The sequence below is a fragment of the Erithacus rubecula genome (assembly GCF_903797595.1).
Source record: "Erithacus rubecula genome assembly, chromosome: 6".
NCBI lineage: Eukaryota > Metazoa > Chordata > Aves > Passeriformes > Muscicapidae > Erithacus > Erithacus rubecula.
The window spans coordinates 59,096,490-59,110,876 of record NC_136688.1 but is presented as its reverse complement, the minus strand read 5'-3'; the positions used below and the strand labels follow the sequence as shown (position 1 = coordinate 59,110,876).

General features: G+C 50.1%; 1 protein-coding gene across 1 annotated transcript; it reads right to left on the bottom strand.

Annotated features, from left to right (window-relative positions):
- Positions 1-851: 851 nt before the first annotated feature.
- On the bottom strand, positions 852-14,150 carry DNAAF2 (dynein axonemal assembly factor 2). Its single transcript, XM_079307800.1, has 3 exons — positions 12,234-14,150; positions 3,237-3,383; positions 852-1,593 (listed from the first exon to the last, which is right to left on the bottom strand). The coding sequence occupies exons 1-3, from the start codon at positions 14,076-14,078 to the stop codon at positions 1,090-1,092; spliced, it is 2,496 nt and encodes an 831-aa protein (XP_079163926.1). The 5' UTR covers positions 14,079-14,150; the 3' UTR covers positions 852-1,089.
- Positions 14,151-14,387: the final 237 nt, after the last annotated feature.

The following is a 14,387-nucleotide window of genomic DNA, read 5'->3' as shown; positions in this document are numbered from 1 at the left end:
GCAGCTTTTGTAGAACACAGAAATGTGTCACAGAAAGAAAATGCTGCTTTTTTTCTTTTTTCCAGGGGTTATTTAACCAGAATTTTGCAAGGTAATTGCTCTGTGTTCTGTTCCACTGGGTTGGGGCTGGTGCTGGAGCTGTGCTGGTGCCTCACCCTTGGAGACCTCTCCCAAAAAGCTGATGGGGGTTAAGCTGAGCCCAGCAAAGCTCCAGCAGAATGTGCCACCAGGGAGGGCAGGGCAGGTGTTCTGGGCAGCTGTGGCTCCTGCTGAGCTCTGAAACCACACACCCAAACTGGAGTTTCACAGAGAAATGTGACAGCAATGCCAGAACGTCCCTGAAATAACTCTGCTCTAAAGCACCTCTCAAACAAAAACAGAAGTTGGTTCAGCAGCAGCGAGAAAGGGGAACAGGAAGTTTATTATTAGATGTGTGCTCTTGGTTATTGTGGTTTAGGGAGGTGAGAAACACTGAAACTCGAGGGAAACTGAGAAAAATAAATCTAATCTGGATAAAGAGAATCCATTTCACCAGCTGTAAATACTTCAGAGCAGACATGCACCCAGAGGATGTTGTTGTGCAATGGAATTTGTTCAGCTGGGGATATCTGGGTGCTGCAGATCTGAAGCAAAGCACTAGGATGGAATACAGGGTATAAATGTTGATTATTTCTAGGAGACTAATTAGAACTTCTCTGGGTAATTAGAAATTTCATTTGATTGCTAAGAATCACTGCGAGTCTAATCCTGCAGTTATCACAAAATGAAAGGTTTGGAAAATGATGACTACTGCTCAATTCCCGAGGGAGCCATTAGACTGAGGATATATACAAATAATCCCTGAAACGTGGGAAGAGAATAAAAAATTTATGTAAACAATAAAGATACATTTCTTTTTTTCCAGGAGCTCAGAGTCACCTCCAACTTCAACTTTCCTTGTAAGTAAAATTATTGCCATAGACGCGATTAGGGAACTGTTAAACTGCTAACAACGGAAAGTTTTGGTGTTGCACCAATTTCAGCGGGAAGCCAGCACATGGAAATCAGAGCGAGCATCAAACAACAGAAGGAAATCCTAAAACAATGTAGCTAATCCAGCTGGTAGAGCAGAGCGTTGCGGAGCGGGACGGGGCAGCGCGTCCGGTGCTGGCGGAGGATGCGCTCGCTGCCGTCCCCGGGGGTCACCTCCCGCAGCACCGGGGACCCCGCCCTGCTGCCGCTCCCCGCATCCTCATCCTCATCCTCATCCTCATCCTCATCCTCATCCTCATCCTCATCCTCACCCCCCAGCAGTTCTTGTTTCCCAGAGCCTGGCGCCGGGGCCGCGTCTCCTGCTGCAGCAGCACTTTCTAAATCGGGCTCCTTTCTCCCGGATCCGCCAGGAACCGCCGAGCCGGCGGCAGGAGGTTCACGCTGCAAACAATGGTGTGAAGCACAGGCTGCTTTTCCTATTGTTCCAGCTGTGGGAGCTGGGCTGGACCCCTCAGCACGTCCCTCAGCTGCAGGACACTTTGTTTCTGCCTTTGTTTCGGTCTTTCCAGCAAGGGCTCCCCCTGAGCTGCCAAGTGTTCCTTCTCCATCACGTTCCGCTGGCTGTCAAGGAAATAAATGAATTATTTTATAGCTGGAACAAACTGTGCACACAAAGACAGGAGAGATTTGTTTCTCCAACAGCTCAGCTCCACTGGGACAGTGGAAAGTGACCCTGCCATGGCAAGGGGTTGGAAGCAGATGATCCTTAAGGTTCCAGCTCAGTGGTGATTCCATGATTTTCCTTCTAGAAGCCGAGTGAGCGGGTGTTGAGGTTTTCCTGCTCCTGTCTGGCACGTGGGAATGAGTGCAGGGAGGTTGTTCTGCTCCCTCAGGGTTTCCTCTGCTCTAGGAAATGCAGCAGCAGCCACTCACCACACCCAGCCTGATTCCCAAATCTCCAAATTCCAGCGGCCACAGGATCAGCCAGGGGATCCCAGCTCTTGTTGGAACTTTGCAATTAGGGAATTGCTGAACAGGGAGAGGTGCTGGACAAACAGCACTTCCCCAGTTTCACCTTACTGGGAGTGTTGGCAAAGAGCTGCTGGTAATTCAGAGCTCCCTGTGAGTGGAGAGTCAGGATCAGGGAGGAATCTCTCCAAGAACAGCTGGATTCATGGATTCAGAGACAGAGTCTCTTTCCCACAGCCCCAAACCACTGCTCACCCTGGGAAACACCAGTCAGTCCTTTCCAAACTGGACAATTCTCCCACATGAACATGATCATGGAATACCCTGAGCTGGAAGGGACCTCAGGAACCATCAGCTCCAACTCCTGACCCCACACAGGAGCAGGAGTGGGATGATTTAAGGTATCTCAGCTGCCCTTAGGTCCTAAAAACAGACTCATCTGCTCTCCAACACTTAAATTACATTTTTTAATGTCCAGCCCACAGCAGCTGGGGAAGTTAAGCTGGATGCACTATCTCAGGGAAACTCCAGCCCATTTCCAGAGGTCATGTGCTCCATCTGAACTTGCCTCCCAATAAACCAGCTACACATTAACCCCAGTTCATGGCCTTGTTCCTGCTTTTTGTTTCCTTTAAGAAAAGTTTCATCTGAATTTTGGATGCAGTACCTACCCAGAAATCCCAGTGAATGTGGGGGATTTACCTCACATTTTCCTCCTTACAAAATGAACATTTGGATTTCTTCACCTGCCCATCTATTTTGCCAAGGGAGGACAGTTTAATCCCCTGGCAGATCCCAGAAAGAGCCTTTCTTGTTCTAGACAGAGGAAGAAGAGCCTGAATGAGGCTGAAACTACAAGGATTGAATTTGAGACCAGTGTTTAAGATTAATAGCCTCATGTTTAATTATCTACACAACAGGAACCCACCAAGTATTCCAATACATGGACTGAATAAAGATGAGGCAGGATTCTTCCCAGACAAAACCCTCTAGGATTTCTCTACCTGTGAGTGAGTGAGCTATTCCTGCAAGAAAAAAAGCACTTTTTCTAAAAATGATTGGATCACAGTTCTGCATCTTCCAAATGAAACAGAGCAGGTTTCAATGCTTTGGTCACATTAAATGGCACAAACACAAGCTTCACCTCTGAAAACTGACATTTACACTTGCAAATAACCCCAGTCCTGGCTTTTCCCTGCTTACCCAGGACAAAACAGGAACAAAGCTGTTTCAGTGGGCTTTGATAGGATCTTGCTGAAGAACATAAATCAGCCTGTGCTGCTCCTGGATCTTACCTCCACCCTGATTTGAATTCTGTCCTCAGTAACATCCAGCACTTCAATTAATGGCTGGCTTTCCAGTGCTGATTGGGAGCAAGGGGAAGGGCAGAAAGCAGTGCCTAGAAATCCATCAACGTTCTCCTCGCTGACAAACAATCTTTCCTACAGAAAAAGAGAGAAAACAGCAGGTTATGTTCTTCTTGTGTTAAACTTCAGAGATATTTGGGTAAAAACTCACTGCAAAGAAAGCCAGGACAGCAATTCCCAAGTTTCACAGCACACTCATGTCTTGACAGAGAAATTCTAACCCAGACATTCAAAGAATGAGGTGAAATGAATTAAAACCAGTGCTTAGCTAATTTTGCCTGAAAGTACAAATCTGCATTGTATCAAGTATAAGAGAAATATTATTTCTCTCTTTGGATGGGTATCTACTACACAGATTTAGAGTCTCTCTGAAAAAAGATTTGTACCTCGTTGTACCATTCTCAGCTAAGAGCAGGAAGGTGTTAGACTGTTGTGGGGTTGTCTCCTGGCTGTGTTAGGAGAACACAAACACCTCCTGGCAGAGGCACTGCAGGAACTTCACTCCCAGATCAGATCTGGAACACTCAGGGCTGGATCCATTTCACACCCAACCGCTGAGGCTGCTCTGATCTCCACGCAGACAAGCCAGTTGGAAACAAAAAAAAAAATCAAAAACAAAAACAAAGGAGAGGTATCCACAGGCAGAGACACAGCCTGGGGTGTGTTTCCAGGCCCTTCATAAACAACCTGAAACATGTTGCTACAGGTTTAGAGATTGAAATCAGTTGCAGGTAATTAAAAGTCCTAAAATATATCCTGGAGGGGTTGTTTCATAGGAACTGCAGAGCTTTCCCTGTCCTGGTGTTTCCCTACATCATCTGTGTAGGCTGAGGGTAAGGGCAGACACAATAAAAATGGTCTGACCTAGAGGAGTAGTTTAGGTTCTGGGAATTACCTTCCTTATTTAATTGGAAATAACAGGGACAAGTTGCAAACCTTCCATATCAAGTCACACTTTTCAATTTCTCGGTCCAGTTCAACCCTCTTGTCAATCCAACGAAAGTTAAATTCAATTATCACTGACATCTTGCAGACTGAGAAGCAAAAAGGCAATTCTGCACATTTTTGGCCCCCTGTGGATGGAGCCTTATGCACAGCCAGATGTCACATTGTGTCTGAGGTACAAAATTTAACTGTCATCTTGAAAAAAAAACCAAACAAAAAACAAACAAACCAGGATTGGAGAAATAAGCCAGAGTCCTATTTTTTCCACTAGTTAAATTAGAAATCACAATATGGAAAGTCCTAACATACCCATTGCTGGTTTTCCAAGGCAGAGGACTGGATTCATTTTCCATCCAGAAGATTACAATCCAGGCAAAGAGCCAGCACTGGATGCTGGGATGGTTTGGGGAGAGATTAAAGAGCAGCAGAGCTGCCCTGACTGAAAACCCTCTCAGAACATCCCTACTTCTTGCATTTCTGCATGCAAAGCCTAAAATTCAAATTCCCTCGTGCTGCATCCATTCCTGCCTGCCAGAGAAGGACCTGCAGAGTACAAGAACCAGGCAGGGGCTGCAACACCAAATCTGTGCAGCCCCAGAACCCCCACCAGCTCCTGAACTCCATCCTTGGGATGCTCAGAGAATTCCCAGCTCTGCCCTGGAGGCCATTTGGGATTTTGGTGCCCTGCCTGCACTTCCAAGGAGAGCAAAGCACAATTCTCCTCACCCAGTTGAAAAATTAAAATCAGGGGGTCAGCGTGGTTTGGGTTGGAAGGGACCTTCCAGCTCATCTCACTCCAGCCTCCTGCCATGGGATGTATTTCAGAATCTTTAATTACATCCCACAAGACCAGGTTGCTCCAAGTCCCATCCTACTTTTCCTGCATAAAATGAGGAAAATAATCTCTTTTCCCCCTGAATCTGCATTTGGCACCCGTGGCTGTGTGAGGGACACCAGCTCCTCCTCAGAGCAATCAGAACTTTGCAATTTGGCAACAAACAGGCTGAATCTTTCTGGAGAATTTCTTCCTGATTAAAAGCAAGAAAATTTGTTTTCTTCACATAAAATATTGCTTAAAAACTGAATGGGAGGTCTATGATCAGGAAGCAGAGGTGCTGGCACTGCCCAGGCTCCCAGGGAATGGGGACATTCCCAGAGGAGTGTTTGGATGCCCAGGATGGGAATGTTGGGGGGTCTGTGCAAGGACAGGAGCTGCACTGGGTCCCTTCCAGCTCAGAATATTCTATAATTCAATGATTAATCAGTACTTTAAATGAGGATGAAAAGCAAACTTGTGTTGTTGCTCTGTTATTCTCACTCATTACTGCAAACCAATTTTACCAGTTTCATCCCAGCCCAACACTGAATTCCCACAGGTATTTCCCATTTTATCCCATCCCCACCCCGTGCCTGCCATAAATCATGGAGCTGGGATGGGTTTGTTGTCAATAAGGTGATTATCATTTGCCTGTTCCACTGCCACTGCAACTCAGACTTTGCATTCACAGGGAGCACACACCGAGGCATTTCTATTACTGCAGATGTTATCAGAGCACAGACCTCAGAAAAAAATGATTCAGGAATTTATTCTAAAGCCTGCTCTGCCTTCCAAGCCAGAGCAAACAGAGGACAACCATCTGCAGCTGATTTCAATGACCCTGTAAAATAATTCTTCAGTTTAAGCCGTTTATTTTCTGGTATTTATGATGCTCTCTTAGCAACTTCGAATTTAATTTGTTTTTCCCTGCACACACTGTCATCTGCTGTTTGGTACACATTCATTTTTCCCTGTGACTAAACTGAGAGCAAATTAACATAAACGTTAGCAGGGCTGACTTTGGTTTCTGGAACACTTCATCATTCAAGCCCTTCCCTGTGTCTCACAGCACCGAGCAGAGCTGGGCCCCTCCCTGCTGCCCTCTGCTCTCACATGGGTTTGCTCTGCCTTAATTTATCCAAATTGAAGACAGTTTCCATCCAGAGTTACCTCCCACACAGGCTGCATGTTTGAAAAGCAGGACAGATTTCAGGCTTAAATTATTTTTGTGGCTCCTGTAATGAGAGGATCAGGGAATCACAGAATGGTTTGGGTTGGGAGAGGATTGAAATCCCTTCCACTAGCCCAGGCTGCTCCAAACCCCTTCCAAACTGGCCTTGGACAATTCCAGGGATGGGGCAGCCACAACCTCTCTCATCAAAACCCAACAATTCATGCCAACATGGAAAAGGACCTGGATTTCCTGACCTCTGCATTTCTGAGGTCTCAGCACAAACCAGCTCTGAGACTTGAGAATTTGAAGCTCAAAGTTTTGGTAGCTGTAGTGAAATGAAAACTTTTCCAAGGTGCTCGTGACAGCAAAGATGAAACAGCTCAAAAGAAGCTTTGATGAGCTCCATCAGTAGGTTAATAATGTTTCCTGACATAACTGTTTTGTGTAGTCATGTAATTCCCAAAATGCAGCTACCAATTAAAGACTATCCAGAAATTAGTTTGTTTTATAGCAGAAGCAAACTAATTATGGTCCTTAATGTAGCTTGGGAAAGAGATTACTTTGAAAAATGTGAAATAATAAGTTTGTTGTGTTCTCCTTCTTTGTCCTTCTCTGACCTCCCAAAAAAAAAAAAAAAAAAACTTGCCAAGAGCTTGAAATGCTGAGCACAGAATTAACTGAACCAAAAATAAACTGTTGGAGGATTACATTCAACAGCCCCAGTTTCCAGCAGCATCATCTTAGAAGTAACCCCTATTACAATAAGTCTTTATAACAGCTTGGAAACTGAAAATTATCAGCCTTTCAAAGAAACTGTGTATCAACTCCAAATAGCATGGAAATGAGGACAGGATGGATTTCCCCATGAAAGGTGGCAAAGGTTTAAAACATCCATGTCTTGTACTTCCCAGGACAGCTCTCAAGGTTCCATGCTTGGCTGAACTCTCCAACATTTATCACAGGAGCTCTAATTCTGAGCTCAGAGCACAAGGACAGCCCAGCACAGCCCATGGGGGCTCCTCCAGCCCTTGGCCTTTTCCACACAGCCCCAGTGCCAGCAGAAACACAACTCTGTCACCCCAGCTGCACTCAGGTGATGTAGGGAAATGTGGATGGGATATTGGGAATTGGGAATTCCTGGCTGTGAGGGTGGCAGGCCCTGGCACAGGTGCCCAAAGCTGCCCCTGGATCCCTGGGGGTGCCCAAGGCCAGGCTGGATCAGCCCAGATCACCTTATCCAGCCTCTTCCAGGGGGCACTTAACCATCCCAGAACCCCAGAATGGTTTGGGATGTAAGAGACATTAAATCCCACCCAGAGCCACCCCTGCCATGGCAGGGACACCTCCCACTGTCCCAGTGTCCAGCCTGACCTGGGACAGTGCCAGGGATCCAGGGGCAGCCACAGCTGCTCTGGGAACTCCATCCCAGCCAGGAATTCCCAATTCCCAACATCCCACCCATCCCTGCCCTCTGGCAGTGTCCCATTCCCTGTGTCCTGTCCCTCCATCCCTTGTCCCCAGCCCCTCTCCAGCTCTCCTGGAGGGGCTCTGAGCTCTCCCTGGATCCTTCTCCTCTCCAGGGAACATTCCCAGCTCTCCCAGCCTGGCTCCAGAGCAGCTCCAGCCTCTCTGGACTTGCTCCAACAGCTCCACATCTTTTTTAACCAGCTGTTTTCTGAAGGAAAAAGCACCAGCAGCTTCCAAAGTGTCTCCTTCCCAAGGCACTGGTGGCTGTGCCAAGCAGAAAAATCACATCCATGGAGAACATCCTGCATGAGGCCTCAACACTCCCAGAAAAGTTAAACAAAACTTCCCTATCTCTGAGCAATTCCCATTTGGATCCCTCACACACAGCACAACTCACACTCAGCTCCTGCCATGAACTCCTCAGGAATGTTCAGTATAATCTTTTTCAGCCTGTAAATGTTAAAAAAAAATAAAGAAAAAAATAAAAGCAATGCATAGGGAAGCAAAGGAAATATTTCCTCTGTTTTCCTCTGCTCCCTGCTGTTCTCTGGAGCTCTGGGGGGGTTTATGTGAGTTAAATCCTGATATTCTCCAGAAGATCTGACAGGGTCTTTTAGGAAAGTGATGGGCTGGCTGCAATTCCCTGCCCAGCAAGGGGTACCCTGGGGGGAGCTGGGTGAGGGCTGAGCACACATCCTCTGAACAAACCCACTCCAGGCCTCTGAGAAGGGCAGGAAGGCTGGGGAGCAGCTAAAAGGCAATTCCTGCATGAACACTCCTTCTCTAATCCCATGAAAATGAGCAGACACAACCCCAAAACTGCTGGCAGAATTAATCACCTGCCAAATGTTTATCAGGTGCTCTGAGAACTGAACCCCCAAGTCTCAGCAGCTCAATACACATCCAAAAAACTGATTTTTTTATTTCTGCTAGGAACTGAGCATTTAACCCCAGGAGGCCAAACATTCCAAGACATTCCAAGTGCTTTCCAAAGGCACAATTTCTGTAATTGCCCAGCTCCAGCACTACCATAAACCAGGACACACTGGGACATGTTCTCAGAAACCCTGCCTGGCAGGCTTACAGATTTTATTAATGGTTATTTAACTCCCAACTGCTCTTTCTTCATCATTTACTCCCCAGGCTGGGTTGTCTGGAAATGAAGGAGAACTCTGAAGCAAGAGTTTCCCAGGCTGAATTCCCAGGATTGAAGCAAAAGGTGTAGAAGGTTATAGAGGGTGAACTGCAATGAAGAGAGCAGAGCCCATGGATGGTATTTGGAGGCAAAGAGAAGATTTTGGGCACTGGGGAAATCAGGCAACTTCCTCAGGTCATGAGATTATTCCCTGGAAAAACCAGGACCAGGAGGAAGCTCTGCTGAAGGATCAGCACTGTGGTCTCTGGTGAGAGAGTGGCTTTTAAACCTCTGAAATGTGTGACCCTAAGCCCACAATATCCAAAGATAGGAAATCTTTATTTTTATAGGATTTTTTTTTTTTAATTTTTATTTTTATAGGATTTATGGTCACCATAACAAGTCATAGAATTGACAGGATGGAAAAGACCTCCAAGATCATCAAGTCCAACTGCAGTGTGGATATTCTGGTTTGGCCCAGGAGTGAAACTCCTCACAGTTAAAGTTCAGGGTGGAGCAGGGCACTGTAAAGGTTTCCTGAAAAGAGGCATTTGCTGGGAATTCCAGCAAAAAACTGAGCTCTAGACAGATCATCCTCCAGCACAGGGATTCAGCCACAGCTGAGTACAAAAGGAAAAGCAGCTCTTGAAGTTCTGTTTCAAGCATGATGTCCCAAGGATGAGCTCAGCTCATTCTTCTACCAGCTGTGGATCAGCCCAAATTCCAAGAAGGGGCTGGCAGTGATTGGGGATGGTTTGGGCAGCAATGAGGAATCTGGTCCATGAAATAACAGCAGGAAGGAACTTCCCAGAGCAGAGCAGGAATTCCATGGCTGATAAAAAAACTGGAGAGGGCTTGGAGCAGCCTGGGACAGGGGAAGGTGTCTCTGCCTGTGGCAGGGGTGGAGTTAGTTGAGTTTTAAGATCTTTTCCAACCCAAACCATTCCATGATTCACTTTTGCCAGGCAAATGTACAAGAGGAGGTGACCAACAAGCAGATTGGGAGGTGCAGGATAAAATTCCTGGCCCAGGATAAAATTCCTGCTCCCCTCAGCCCCAAAATCTCCCTGCAGGCATTAACAGGGCACAGCTCTGCACTCTGCAATGACTGATGAGACTCCTTACATGCAAGAACCACAGCTCTGATTTACAGAATGAGACTCAAGGCAGAAAAACCCCCAAGGTGGCATCAGATAAATTGAAGAAATCAACATAAGTAGAAGAAAAGCGACCAGGAACAAATGGTTAATGGCCAGAAGGCAGCATATAATAGTGGCTCTAATTAAATATTCATTTTTCTCCCTTCACTCTGAGCTAGAGCAGCTCTCAGGCACTTTGGGGAAATAGCAGATTTTAAAAAAAGCAAACAGGACAAATGACTTCAGTTTATTTCTCCTGCTTCACTTTGCAGGCCCAGTGTCCAAAAGGACTGGAGGCCAGGAGAATCTTTTGGAGTCAGCTGTGAATGAATGGCCAGGAAGCTGATGACTAATGCCCAATCTCTTTCTCCTACTCCACCCAAAACATTTTGCAATATATAATAAAATCAGCACATTCAGGTGGTTTTATAACTCACAAAGCAAAAAAAAAAAAAAAAAACAACTCATTACTGGGTGGCTTTTTAACAACTTTAAATCACAAAAAGTTCCTCCAATTGCAGTAACAAATCCATATACCAAACTTCCAACCATTAATGCAGCCACCACTACTAAAGTTCACCACTAAACCATGTCCTCAAGTGCCACATTCACAGGTTTTTTTTGAGTATTTCCAGGGATGGGGACTCCACCAGTGCCCTGGGCAGCCTCTGTACCTGCACAGTGTTTACACAGTGACTTTTTTGACGTGGCAGCAGCAGCAGGCAGAGCCAGATCCCAGCAGTGAACAGCAGCACTGAGTGCTCTGTGGCCCCACTTGCACAGACTTGCAGGCTCCTGCTCTGGTAAAAGCAAAGGAAATGCTCTGCAAACAGCTCAGCGTGGGTGGTTCTCCAGAAATTCATCATCTTTGATACTTCCCTGAAATGATCAGCTCCTTCTTCTCAGGAATTGCTGTTATAAAAGGTGTGTGGCTGCTAAATGGGAAATTCGGTGTGGTTTCAGCTGCACAAACACTAATTGGATAAATACCTTTCAAAATCATCCACAAGTCATTTCTAGTTGTAGAGATGGAGCAATTAAGCTGCTCCAAGCCAAGTCTATCCCAGTGGATAGACTTGAAGCCTGCCAGCTTCCTGGGCCTGCACTCCCAGGGCACGTGATCCAAACTGCAGAGGATTTTATTGCTCTCAACTCCAGCCAAACTCCAAATCCCATGGCTGGAAGGTTACACAAGAACTGGGCAGCTTTAATCCCGGCTCATGAGAAACTGTCTGAGAGTCTGAGCTCACAGAGAAACGTGGTTTTCTATAAAATTTGTGAGTCTGGATAGAGTGTCACAAGGTGGGCATCCCTTTGGGACACTGGATGTCACCCCACTTTCTCCCTCCACAGGAGCATCACTGCCCAACAACCAATAAAATGAGAAAACACTAAACTAGAATCATTTTCAGGCAGAGCAGATGAAGATTTACCCCAGCACACTGGGACAGGTCACAGCTGCTGCCTGCTGTTCTGCTCTGGTTGAACTAGGGGCTGTTCCTGTGGCTGTAAATGGGAATTCTGTCCCAAAACACAGACACAAGGACACTCCCCCTGCACTTCATGTATGCACACATGTGCAAGTCTGGTGTGTCAAAAAGAGCTTTCTTTGTGTGAACAGGCTGCATAAGCAATTTACACCTCGGGCAGCTCTTGGAGTCAGTGAGTCAGGGGTCTCTCTGAATTCTTCAGAGAGAAATCAGAGTGCAGGGATTGAATTAATATCACTGATATCTTCAGCTCCAGGCCCACAGTTGTAGACAGGACTTAGATATAACAGAGTTATAGTAAGAATATTGTTCACATTTCTTAGATAGAACAAGACAGATTGTATGCATGGTTCTATATGTAACCTGGTGTGCTAAAAAACTACAATTCTAATAGGTTAAGGAGTGGTGTCTGAGTTTGCATCTTAGCTTGTTGGGAAAATGCTATAAAAGAATTTGTATTGGGAAGAGTTGTCGCTTTTAGCAAGGCTTTTGCCAGGGCTTCTAGCCATTGCTTATTGCTAGCTGCTTTGCCATTGCTTGTCTGTGTACTGTTGAGACTGATGTGCTTTTGTAATAAATAACCTTTTTAACTATTAACTGCTTTGCTTATTTACAAGATTACCCGACGAAGTAGGAGCCTACAGAGCTCCAGAGTAGGAGCCTACAGAGCTCCGGAGTTGGTGCCTCAGAGCACTGGAGGTGCAAAGAAGGACAGTGACAGTGTCCAGGCAGTGACACCCCGACCGTGCCGCCGTTACCTGCAGCGCAGAGGGCTCCAGGCCGAAGCTGAAGCTGTCCCAGAGGCCGGTGCTGCCGGGGCTCTTGGCGAGCCGCACCACGGCGTTGTGGGCAGAGACGCTGACGCTGCTCTCGGGGGACAGCAGCGCGGCCGGGGCAGGGACCCGCAGCAACAGCGCGAAGGCGGCGGTGGCGGTGCAGAAGCGCAGGCTGTAGTGCCGGCTGCCCACGACCCCGCGGAAGCTCTGCGGCTGGATGCCGGGCACCAGCAGGAGCAGCGTGAGCGACGCCTCGTCCTGCCGGGCGCGGAAGGGAGGGCACGAGGCCGCCGGGCTGGGGGGGCCCTCGGTGTCCCCGGTGGGCATGGCTGGCCCGGGGAGGGCGAGGGGGGAAGCGGCACCGGAGCAGGGCAAAGGCGGGTCCGGGGGCTCGGTGGGTGGTTCTGCGGGTGGGTGAGAGGGTTCGGTGAAGGGTTCGGAGGGGGGGTCGGTGGTTGGACCAGCAGCGGGTTCAGAGGTTGGATCAGTGGCAGCTTCAGCGGGGGAGTCAGCAAAGGGTTCAGAGGTTGGATTAACGGGGGGTTCACCCGAGGCTGCAGTGAGGGGATCAGCGGGGGGATCACAGAGTGGTTCTACGGGCGGATCAGCGGGGGCATCACACCGTGGGTCACCGAGGGGTTCGGCCGGCGGCTCACACGTGCTCCGGGCCGCGCCGCCAGGCCCGAGTTCCGGGGGAGGAGCCGCTCCGCCGCCCGCCTGTGCCGGCCCTGCCTCCGCCGGCCCCTCGGCAGCGGGCTCGGCTCCCTCCAGCCGCTCCCCGCCCGGTGCCGCCGGTTCCCGCGGCAGCACCACGGGCAGCGTGACCTGCAGCTGCCGCCGGGCCCGGTCGAAGGCCGCCCGCCCGCCGCTCTCGTCCACGTCGTAGGGAAGGCGGAGCCGCAGGCGGTAGGCGGGACGCTGCGAGTCCAGCCGCAGCTCCCGCCCGCGGATCTCCAGCTCCGCCTGCTCGGCAGAGCGCAGCAGCGGCAGCTCCACCGTCACCACCAGCTCCCGCGGCACCGGGCTGGGCGCAGAGTCGCGGCAGTGCCGGTAGTCCTGCAGGTCCACGTAGGAGCGGTGGCGGATGCTCCAGCGCGGCGTGGTGGGGCCGGCGGGCGGCGGGGGCGCGGCGGGCGAGGAGGCTCCGGTGGCGGGCGAGGAGGCTCCGGTGGCGGGCGGGAAGGGGAAGGGCGGCAGCGGGGACTCGCCGTCGTCGGGCGGCTTTGGGGCGCCGCCGGGCAGCGGGGAGCGGATGACGGGCGCCTGCGGGACGCCCTTGTAGGAGACTCCTCGCAGGACGGTGGCGTTGCTGCGGTCCAGCCGCACCCCGCAGTTGTTCTCCACGGCCTCCAGCGCCGTGTCGCGGAGCAGGCGGCGGAAGCGGGCGCTGCGGGCGGCCAGGCGCAGCGCGGCGGGGTGGAACACCACGTCGTAGAGGAGGCGGCGGCGGCCGGCGGGGCGCAGCTCCTCGCGGCCCGGGGCCAGGCTGTAGGGCAGCTCCCAGCGCTGCCCGCCGCGCTCGGCGCGGGCCCGCGGCTCCCCCATCAGCGCGTTGCTGCAGACATTGATGTAGCAGCGGCGGGAGCCCTCCTGGCTGGTCCGCAGCACGAAGCCCGGTGTCGGGTGCACGAAGCGCACCTCCACGCCGCGCTCCCGCTCCAGCGCCGCCACCTCCTCCTCGTACAGCCGGCGCTGCTCGGGGTCGGTGAGCTCGGCCGCGAACTCTGCGAAGAGCTCGCGGAACCGCTGGTCGCGGAAGGCGCTCCGGAGCCGCTCCGCCTCCTCGGCGCTCAGGTCCAGGTCGTGCAGCGGCCCCGCGCCCGCCATGGTGCCGGAGCGCTGCTGTGGGGATGCCGAACAAGATGGCGGGCGTTGCCGTGGTGACGGTAAACAAGATGGCGGCGGTTACCATGGAGACGCCAAACAGCATGGCGGGCTGAGGCCTCTCCATTTCCCTCCCCTCAGCGGCCTCCAGCCATCACCCTTCTCCTCATCCTTCTCCAAGTTTGTGTTCCTCCCCATGCCAGCTCTGAGCTCCACTGCCATCCCCTCACAGATCATGGCCTTGCTTCCATCACTCCCTGTCCTGTCTAACACCATCTGCAAATGGCTGCTGCCTTTAGAAAACACCTCACA

Coding starts and splice junctions, on each gene's coding strand:
- DNAAF2 (XM_079307800.1), bottom strand. CDS start 14,078: ATGGCGGGCGCGGGGCCGCTGCACGACCTGGACCTGAGCGCCGAGGAG. Junction 3,384..12,233: donor TGGAGCCCTCTGCGCTGCAG/GTAACGGCGGCA, acceptor CTTTTTCTGTAG/GAAAGATTGTTTGTCAGCGA. Junction 1,594..3,236: donor GAATTCAAATCAGGGTGGAG/GTAAGATCCAGG, acceptor TTTCCTTGACAG/CCAGCGGAACGTGATGGAGA.